The 9,888-nt window shown below is 36.6% G+C and overlaps 2 protein-coding genes across 2 annotated transcripts in view; one reads left to right on the forward strand and one right to left on the reverse strand.

Moving 5' to 3' along the window:
• The first annotated feature begins 1,597 nt into the window (after window positions 1-1,597).
• On the forward strand, window positions 1,598-4,931 carry LOC108366986 (uncharacterized). The gene is made up of 3 exons (XM_017621502.1): window positions 1,598-1,631; window positions 4,280-4,371; window positions 4,508-4,931. The coding sequence occupies exons 1-3, from the start codon at window positions 1,620-1,622 to the stop codon at window positions 4,929-4,931; spliced, it is 528 nt and encodes a 175-aa protein (XP_017476991.1). The 5' UTR covers window positions 1,598-1,619.
• A 1,394-nt stretch (window positions 4,932-6,325) lies between these two features.
• Window positions 6,326-9,888, reverse strand: part of LOC108366985 (uncharacterized) — a 13,630-nt gene continuing 10,067 nt past the window's right edge. The window contains exon 2 of the mRNA XM_017621501.1: window positions 6,326-8,057. Within this exon, the coding sequence (XP_017476990.1) occupies window positions 6,726-8,057 (1,332 nt within the window). The 3' untranslated portion in view covers window positions 6,326-6,725. The remainder of the gene's footprint in view (window positions 8,058-9,888) is intronic.

Below are 9,888 nucleotides of genomic sequence, written 5' to 3' on the forward strand. Positions count from 1 at the left end.
TACATACATACTTATTAAATATATATGATGCATGCACTCACGTGGAAATGTTAAGCGTAAAAAGAACAAAATTGCATTGAAAAAAATTATAAAACTCATATTTAACGATAAAATAAAATAAATAAAACGATTTACAAATAATAAAAATAATGTTGCTTTTCATTTGAACGCTTTTGAAGCGCTTTAAAGAAAGTGATACACTGAAGCTGCAACGGAGATCAGACACTTTTGCTTAAATATTTGTGATTTTAATTTAACTCTGGCTTCACTGAAGTATTTGATTTCTTTAAATTTATCACATCGGCGATTTTATTAAAGAAATAAATGTGGAAAAATGTTGATTCACCCATCTCTGCTGCAATGTTGCTGGATGAATGGTGTCAGCTGCATTTTGCTAGCAACTTTGTTGCACGGAGTTTGCAGCAGCAACAAATGTTGCACAGCCTATAGCTTCGTTAAATGTGTGCCGATTTCGGTGGACTATAAAACTGCACACCGGAAGTTTTTTTAAAAGTATTAACTTATTGACTGCTGGTCACCCCTTTGTTGACTATTAATTTTTTAATTTGTATAAAAGTTGAAAATCGGATTTACAGCTGCTAAAAAGGGTGAGCTATTCAAATGACTAGAAGTTACATACATACATATGTATGTAGTAGATATTTGCCAATCGATATCGACTGCTGAATGCGAGAGCGATCTCGCAGAGGTGTTTTAGGAGCCACTTGATGGATACCACGCTAGTCTATCTATGCATAAATTGCCAACACTTTTTCAAATTCCCTTTTTCTCCCCACAATACGCTGTGTTTTTATTTCTTTTACTTACGATTACATAAGATTTGTGCGTTAAATTAAAACCCAAAAATCAATTTGCTTTACTTAATTGTTTAAAAACACTCAAACAACGGCACATTCCGCACGCCACATGAATTGCAATTTAAAAGATTTTGTTTAAATTCGTCACAGTAAATATTAAATTCAGCGCTATGGATTTGTGCTACGAATACTTACCCATTGAGGTAGTAAAATAAAAAAGTTGAAGTCGGCACAGTGGGCTTGAGTCGTAAAAATTGCGGATGTAAAATGCAGAAAATGTGTCCCTTGTATGTCTATCGTGATTATGTACCGCTTCACAGTTTGTTTCACTAACACATGTTGCTGCTTGTGCTTGTCGCCCCGCTTATGACTTGAATAGAATTTATAATTTCAGCGGGCGCCCTCATGAAGTACATATTAATTGATTGTCGTCCAATGCAATACCGATAGCAAAAACCAGTCTTGCAAACAACTAACGTGTGCGCATGCGTAGCCGGGCAAGTAATCGTATGCAGGGATGTGCTGCTGCTAGTAAGCTATGTACGTAATAATGCAAATTACCGAATTTTTATTGTACATACGTATGCACTTACATACGTATTTTAATCTATCTTTAAATTTGAACGAATTCAGCCCCCAGCAATCGGAAGAAGTATTTAATGGGCGGAATGAAAGCGCCGGTGTTTTACAGTAATATGAAACTTTGAAGTGTGAAGTGATCCATCCCACGTGGTGCTCAATGTTTGGATCCAAAGTAAAAGTGAAAAATAGTATTATATTTTAGTTAGGGAACTTCTCAAAATGGAACTAAAAGTGAGTGAGTCGAAAGTTATGCTTACAAAAAATATTCCAACAAAAAGATGTATGCAAAGTGAGAAAAAATTTAAATTTGCCTTAATTTATTAGTGTTAATAGGGCATATTCTTGGTTTCGTAGGATTCGAAAATTGGAAATTTATGTATAGAAAAGTGATGAAAAAAATCGAAATTTTCGATTCGTACGAAAACAAGAATATTCCCCAATATTTTACAAATAGAGGGACCTGCACTCTTACGCCGCCTCCGAATGGCTGATGGTTTTTATTAGAAGGATTTTCAAGGTAGGAACACACTCGGAGGTTTCCCATTATTTGCCGAAGGTATTAATTCTCATAATTCATCAAATCCCTAAAAAAGTCCCAAGAAATTTCCTTTTATATCTCAAACTCACGAAAGTTTTCAAAATGTTTTGAAAATCTAAAAATATTTCTTAATTATGCCGGTTTTCCACTAGGCATTAAATGGTAAAAATTGTAATGACAAAGAATTAAAAAATATTCTTGCCCTTAAGATAAAAAATAGTGATTCAGTTCACTTCCACATGACATTTTTTAAATGGTACAATTTTTTTGTAATTTTAATGCCTAGTGGAAATTCGGCATTAGAAACAGACATAGGACTATTTTTTTTTAAACGCAATGAAACTAATATTTTTAATGCCCAACATTGGGAAATGGATTCAATGACTATTTTTTCACATAACGACAAGATAATCTTTTAATGCCCAACTTTGTCATTTGTCATATTTGCCATTTAATGCCTATTGGCAATCCAGCATTTGACTCCGTGTCTTTAATGTTAGTAAATTTTGTTAAAATCGTCTTTGAAGAAAATTATAAGATTCGCCTTTCATTCAGATAATTTGAATTCCTTAACCATAATAATGATTTTTCTCAGGTAAACAAGAATAAAAATATACCCCACAAAAAAGGGCCATTTACTTTTGACAGGAATACCATACCCCCGGACGTTTTCCTCCATCTCGTCAGGATTTTTTCCTAACCTCAAAAAAACATGGCGGATATTATTTGACAGGCACGGTTTTTGTGGTTAGAAAAAAATCCGGCGGCTATAAAGTAAAACAGACTTTCGTGTTCAGCGCATCAAAATAGTGTAGAAAGGAGAGTCTGATCCCCGAATCCCGACACGTTTTTTGTGTGTGTGTGCCAAAAAAAAGGGAGTCATGTACTTTTGCCAGGAATACCTACGGTGACCATATTAATGGGAGCCGAATACGGGACAAAAAATAATTTTTAAAATTTTTTCCACAATAGCTTACAGATCTTAAAGCCGTCTTCAATGATCCTAGATGTATTAGCCTTGAAATAGTATCCGTTTAGAAATATCACAAATTTGTAGACTTGTTAAAAAAATTCGTTAAATTTAAGGCGGTAAGGTTTACCATTAATTTTTGGCAATTTTATTGATTTGTTGACGGTGTTACGCATTTTTTTCATACAAAGTAAGTATGTTCGACCTTTTTTTTTGAAAGAGAAGCAAATGAGCAACACTTTCCACTCACGCTTTATTATATTCAATTTTTAGTTAGTTTAGTTACAAAACTGCAAACCAAATTTTTTCTGAAGATTCTAATTAAAAAATTTGAAATTTTGGTGAAACGTTGCAGAATTCACTTTTATATTTTTTTGCACAAAGTTGGAAATTTGATATTATATGGTTTTTGTTAGGAAAGGAGCTTTTCTTTCATAAAATAAATAAACATTAAATAAAATAAGGAAAAATAGCCAAAGCTTACTAAAATGTCGAGTCCTTATTTCTATTTTGGTGACTGTATGTATTCCTTGATTCGAATCAGAGCCATTCAGATTAGAAAATAACAACTGTTTATGGAAAAAATTACTTTCGTATACCAACATTACTTAAAACTCGTTCATAGGCACGCCATTTTAATGGTCTGTTAAGGTGTCGAAACATCGAATACGGGACAAATACAGGACATTAAAAGAAATACAGAACATTTGGCGTCCCGTATAAAATAAATAAATTACCAGGACAAGTAGGAATACACTACCTCCATGTATTTTGATGCGCTGAGCCCGAATCTGAAGTCCGTTTTGCATCATCACATCAGGATTTTTCTAACCTCACATTGTCATTGTCACGACCTACCGAAAAGGTAACAAGGATGCTATGCATCATAGTTTTAGGCGCAGGGTTTAAGACAATATTCATACCATGTGTTTTTTCATTGGGGAGCATTTGATTTTTATAACTTCACCTCAAAACGAAAGCTAAGTTCGTCACGTAATGCCATTTCTTGAGGTTTGAAACAGATGTTGGATGAAGTAAGAAATGCCCTTGCATTTTCGTGGAAATTCACGAGCTTGTCTACTTTCAATGACCTGTCAGTTTGGCAGTAACCTAATAAAAGATATATGTTGACAGGAGCAGTGTTTCATTTAAATTTACCTGATGAAAAATTCAAACTGTCCCCGCACAAACAATTACAGTACGAATGTTATTAAAACTCTGCAACAATAATTTTAATTTAACTACTTGACCTTATTATTATAAGACTCAAATTTTTTTCTTTTTACAAAATCTTTAAATGACTGCATCTGCAATTAGCACTTACACTTTAAAATAAATTACTAAAATAGGTATTTCATTCATATTTCGTAGCTAACATCACATCTATGCCCACTATTCGTCATCAGCTTTATATTACTGCTCAGCACAGTTTGCACTGCACTTTCTTCTTCACAAACAACGGTGTGAGTAGCAAATTGATGTAGCGCCTAAAAGTAGATAACTATTTATATGCATTCACCTACCAGATACCACAACTGATCAGTGATCACTGATCTCTTTAATATTTTTTCTCTTTCTTTTATCATTCACACTCCACAGCGTAAAACACACCGCCAGCGCTGATCCCTCCGCAGATGGTTTCTGGAAACGCAATGTCAAATGGAAGTCACGTTGGGTGAAATATTGGCGATCGAAAGCGATCTATGTGCCCGTTTGGAAGAAAGTATGGAGTCCATTGGTGCAAAATGAATGGGTGCCATTGCCAAAAGTGCCACCAGGTTGGGAGGCGCGTAAGGATGGCGTCATCGACAGTTCGAGCAGCAGCGACTGGAGTAGTAGTAGCGGCAGCTCACCGGGGAGTAGCAGCAGCAGTGGTCTGCGTTCGGCTAAGAGCTACAGCGAGTGGGGTGGAGCAAACAGTGGCAGTAGTCATGGCTCTATTTATAGCGGCAGTAGCAGCGGTAGCAGTGGATGGAAGAAAGGCATCAAGCGTACGCATGTGCGTGAAGTTGCTGTTGAATAGTGTTAGAGAAGAATGTGGAACAGAGAAAATGCGAACCAAAGAGGATGGTTTAAGAGTTTAAACTTTTCGATATTTATTTGGATATACATACATATGTATGTGTACGAAAATTAAGTATTTATATATATAATTTATTCATGGAAATTAGTTTAGTGTTTTTAAAATGATTCCTATGGGATATGTATGAAATTAAAAATAAAATAAAATTCGGAAAAATGTTAACATTTTCTAATTGATCGTGAATCTTTTCTGGATTAATGTAAAATAGAGATCGCAACGGCTATATCCTTCACAATAAAAATCATAATTTAACCATTAAAATGGAATTAAAAATTGTCCGATAAAATTGAACCGTTATTTAATGATATTTGTTTCTTCGTTCATACCGCAACACCGTTATTTTCAGATTTATTTTATTTTGGATTATATAGGACTTAAAAATAAAATGAAAATCTGAATTTAACGATTACTCAGGCAAAAAAAAAAAATGTAAAAAAAATTTGGTTCGAAAAAAGTTAAAGCTATTTTTGATAGACTTACAGCTTTCATCAGCTGCAGGTTTTGAGAAAAACGAGATCAAAGTGTCAAAAAATCGCGTTTTTGTAATATTTGTAAAACTCTAGCAAAGAAACAAAAGGTGAAAGAACCTTCCACTTAGGCTTAAATTAAGGCTTGAACTTTCGACTACAATCCCTTATAGTCATTTATTAAACAAATCCCTTATAGTCAGGTATTATCACGAAGCGAATGGATTGGCGGACGCAACTTACATATGCATTAAGAGTGTTCTTTTTTACCAGCTTGTGGAAGTTCTTTGCATCGCGAACACTTTTAATGCCTTCCCTGCCCTTTAATTCGCTCCGCCAAACCGTTCGCTTCGCCAAAATCATTCGTAGATTTCCTGATAACGCTATGCACCCAAATGACTACTGCGTAGCCAGCCTAAAATAACTTGCCCAAAGTATGGCCACTTTGGTGACGGATGTCCAGGTAGAGCTTAAATTATGAAGGGAGTTGGGCCGGAGAGGGCGGGTTTCACTTTTGTGCCCTTCACACGAAGTCAGGGATGGAACAAGACGGCCTCGTCAAAGCTGGTTTCTTGCGTCACGGCTACTCTGGTTCTAACCGAGGTCTCTGGTGTAGTGAGTGTGAGTGAAGGTAGCAATACTTTATCTATGCTAGTCCAATAGTCTCCTAATATTAAGAATGAAACACATTTAAATTTTAGTATGGATTTTGGTATAAAAAAAAAACTTTACTTTATTTTTTCATTGGATCTTACAACAACGTTGCCACTAACTTAAAACTAATCAAACATAATTAGTTAACTGTAACAACTTAAATATAAATTACTTATTTATATTTACTTCTTATGGTTGTTGTGGCATAAATAATTTAATTTAAATTATACGAAATGTGTGAAGAAGGCCGATTTTGATAGCAGCGAAAACTGGAAGAATAACTCTCCAATGGGTGGTAGTAGAGTAGCGCACTAAAACTAAATGAATTTAAATAAATTTTACACATTCGTTATGATTTGTGCAGTGACTTAAAAACTAACGACTGGAATACATATTTACAATTACGAGTACAAAAAGCAATGCGCGTGTAAATGAAGTGGCGGAGTGTGATGCTTTCAAAAAGTATGCATGACTGTACTTGCATCGAAGCCTAACATATATTTATGTATGTATATCTGCAAATAAATGCTGCTTTGCGTGTTTGAGAGGAAGCGTGCTTGCAGGTAATTCACATATCAAAATGGCTGTGTTGCTCAAGAAATTCTCCACTCATCTACGCGCCCGGAAACTTGAAGCCTTGGCCATGCGCTGCTGTTGCTGCTACGGGCTGTGTACCCACTGCAGGGGATGCCTTCACTTCAGCTGATTTTGCTGTCCGAAAATCAGCTGTGGCGACTGGTTTCAGCTGAGTCGCTTTCTCGTCGCGTTTCCACACCAACTTATTGGCGCCCTCTCCCTGCGCATCCTTGCGATCCCAGCCGTGCTCCGCATGTTCGTGATGATGCTCGTGATGATGATCGGGCGTGGGGAACCACTCGGATATGATCACCGGCCGCCAGATCTTCTTCCAAGCGGGCACCCAAATTTCCTTCCAACCTGGCACCCAAATTTGTTTCCACGCTTCTTTCCATTCGAGTTTTTTGTCCTCAACCCAGATTTGTTTCTTCGCCGGCTTCCAAATTTGCACCCACGACTCTTTCCATTCGAGTTTCTTGTCGGGTATCCAAACGAGCTTCTTGGCTGGCTTCCAGATTTGTTTCCACGCTTCCTTCCATTCCAATTTTTTGTCGTCCACCCAGATTTGTTTCTTCGCCGGTTTCCAAATTTGCTTCCAATCTGCCTTCCATTCCAATTTCTTGCTGGGCACCCAAATTTGCTTCTTCGCTGGCTTCCAAATTTTCTTCCAATGCGATTTCCATATCAGCTTCTTCTTCCACAAATCGTGACTTGTGTATTCCCAGCCTTCGGGATCTTTACCCAAATACTTTTCACCAGGTATGCCCACTTTGATCCACTCAGGCGTCCAGTATTGCTTCCAGTCGGGCACTTGTATCTCCTTCCATGCCGGCACCTGTATTTCTTTCCAGACGGGCACCCAAATTTGCTTCCACGCCGGCACTTGTATATCCTTCCATGCTGGCACCTTCGTCGGCACCCATATGGGTTTCCAAATCTTCTTCCAATCCGGTACTTGTATCTCTTTCCATGCGGGTACTTGTATCTCCTTCCATACTGGCTTCCACACTTGCTTCCACGCCGGCACTTTTATATCCTTCCAGGCGGGCACCTTAACCGGCACCCAGATGGGCTTCCAAATTTGCTTCCACGATGGATTCCAAATTTGTTTTTTCGCTGGTTTCCAAATCTTTTTCCAACCTTCCTTCCAAGTGACTTTCTTCTTCCAAAAGCCCGGATCGTGGTGGTGCTCATGGTGCTCATGATGATGATCATGCACTTCATGTACTTCGTGGTGAGCATCGTGATCCCAGCCGATGCGTTGCTGGGCGACGGTGACGCTGCTCGCTTGCGATTCGGCGGCTTGTTGGTCGATGAGCGCCTTGCCGGCAACAAGTGTGAGGAGGGAGAGCGTACCGAAGGCACAAAACTGTGAAGGAGAAAGAGAAAAGAGAAAGTGTGAAGTGTGAGCACGAAAAAATAATAAGGAAAATTTTTTAGTAAAAAATTGACGCAATATATGTATGTAGTTGAAAACGTCCTAGCTCAGTTATATGAGTTAGATGATAATATTTATGAAGCCACTATTAAATATTTGGACTATTATTTTTTTCGTTTTGATTAGTTCATATGACAAATACTAAACCGAAGTAGTGAAGCAATAAAATTTCTAAATATGGTATCAAGATTGCAATGTAAATTTCCTTTTTGACAAATTTTGTAATTTATCTGTATAAACCCATAGCTGGAAATAGCAAAGGAATGGATAGTTATCGAAATCCGGCCAAATTCATTTCTATGTATAGTATTCGAGAAAAATAAACAAAGAGAAAATCAAAACATGGTGCACCAGTGGCTAAAGAGGTCATTGTCTGACTCAGCTAATGATTGAGGTCACTGCGGAGTTTAGCGCAGACTGTTGATGCTGATAATGCCGGGTTTTGACTGCAGAGACATAACAAAATGATTGCGTGCAGGTAAAATTATGTAATTTCTTTAAAAGGTAATTAATATATAAAAAATGGCAGAAAAGGTACGGCGTAGGTGGCCGTTGGGCCAGCAGTAAGGAAAAGAGCAAAACAAAAATGAAAAAGAGCTTAAATTAAAAAAAAAAATAGGTTATGGTTATTACTACTTTCATAACATTTTAATGGGTTTAATATGTAAATTAAAAATAAAATACAAATATATGCATAAATTAGATAACAAAAGTGAAGGTCATATTGTTCCGGCAAAAAATAGTTTTCGTATGCTATTTGTAAATACATACTAGATACAAATGTCTATGAGCATCAAAAGAAGAAATGGAGTAAAATTTGCATTGAAATGTAGTGGTAATTACCACATATACATATATTTCAAAAAACGAGAGACGAATTGTTTTGTTGTCCAAATTTGGTTACTTATATATAGCAAAGTGTAATTTTTTTATATTTTTTTCGAAATTGGAAACATTCAAAATAGACTAACTTGAAAAAGCGATCCTTCCGCTATAATAATGGTATTTTTATTTAATTTACATAACGTACTGTTACAAGATATACAGATTTATGTGGGGACCTCGAGACAATTTCTCAAACTCAGATATTTTTTTTTTGCAAATTAAGCCATATATTTTTAGGGACTTTTTTAATGGCATACTACGTAAATCTTATAAGGAATGTGTAGCTCAAAATTCGTGAAACTTGAAAAGCCGCGAATTTTTAAACCGCCTTTCGGCCTATGAAACGCAGCCGAATTAGAATTAAGTGTTGGTTTTGAAACCACATTAAAACCAGGTCCAAGCAAAGATAAAACTCCTGCGTGATTAGGGCTAGAGGATTGTTGGCTTTTCTTAAGCGCTGGGCCAAGGAGCTCAACGATCCTTATGTCACTAAAGTTCTCTTTACCTCTCTAGTTAGACCGATTTTGGAGTATGCATCTATAGTATGGAATCCTAGTTATCAAATTCATAGAGACAGGCTCAAATCAGTGCAGAAACAGTTCCTGTTATTTGCCCTCAAAAATTTATGTTGGGACTCGTCTAAAAATCTCCGACCCTACAAGGATCGCCTGAAGCTTATAGATTTGCCGACGCTTCAGAGTCGTAGAGAGATGCTTGGTGTTCTTTTTTTAATTAAATTAATGAACGGGATGGTCAGTAGTCCCTTTTTACTGAGTGAGATAAATTTTTGTATTCCTTCAAGACTCACGAGACATTTTAAACCTATTGTGTTGAGTATTTGTAAATCAAACTTTGAAATGCATGATGCTTTTCGGTG

The sequence above is a fragment of the Rhagoletis zephyria genome, unplaced genomic scaffold (genome assembly GCF_001687245.7).
Source record: "Rhagoletis zephyria isolate East Lansing unplaced genomic scaffold, Rhagoletis_zephyria_1.1 Rzeph_scaffold_02481, whole genome shotgun sequence".
In the NCBI taxonomy this organism is placed as follows: domain Eukaryota; kingdom Metazoa; phylum Arthropoda; class Insecta; order Diptera; family Tephritidae; genus Rhagoletis; species Rhagoletis zephyria.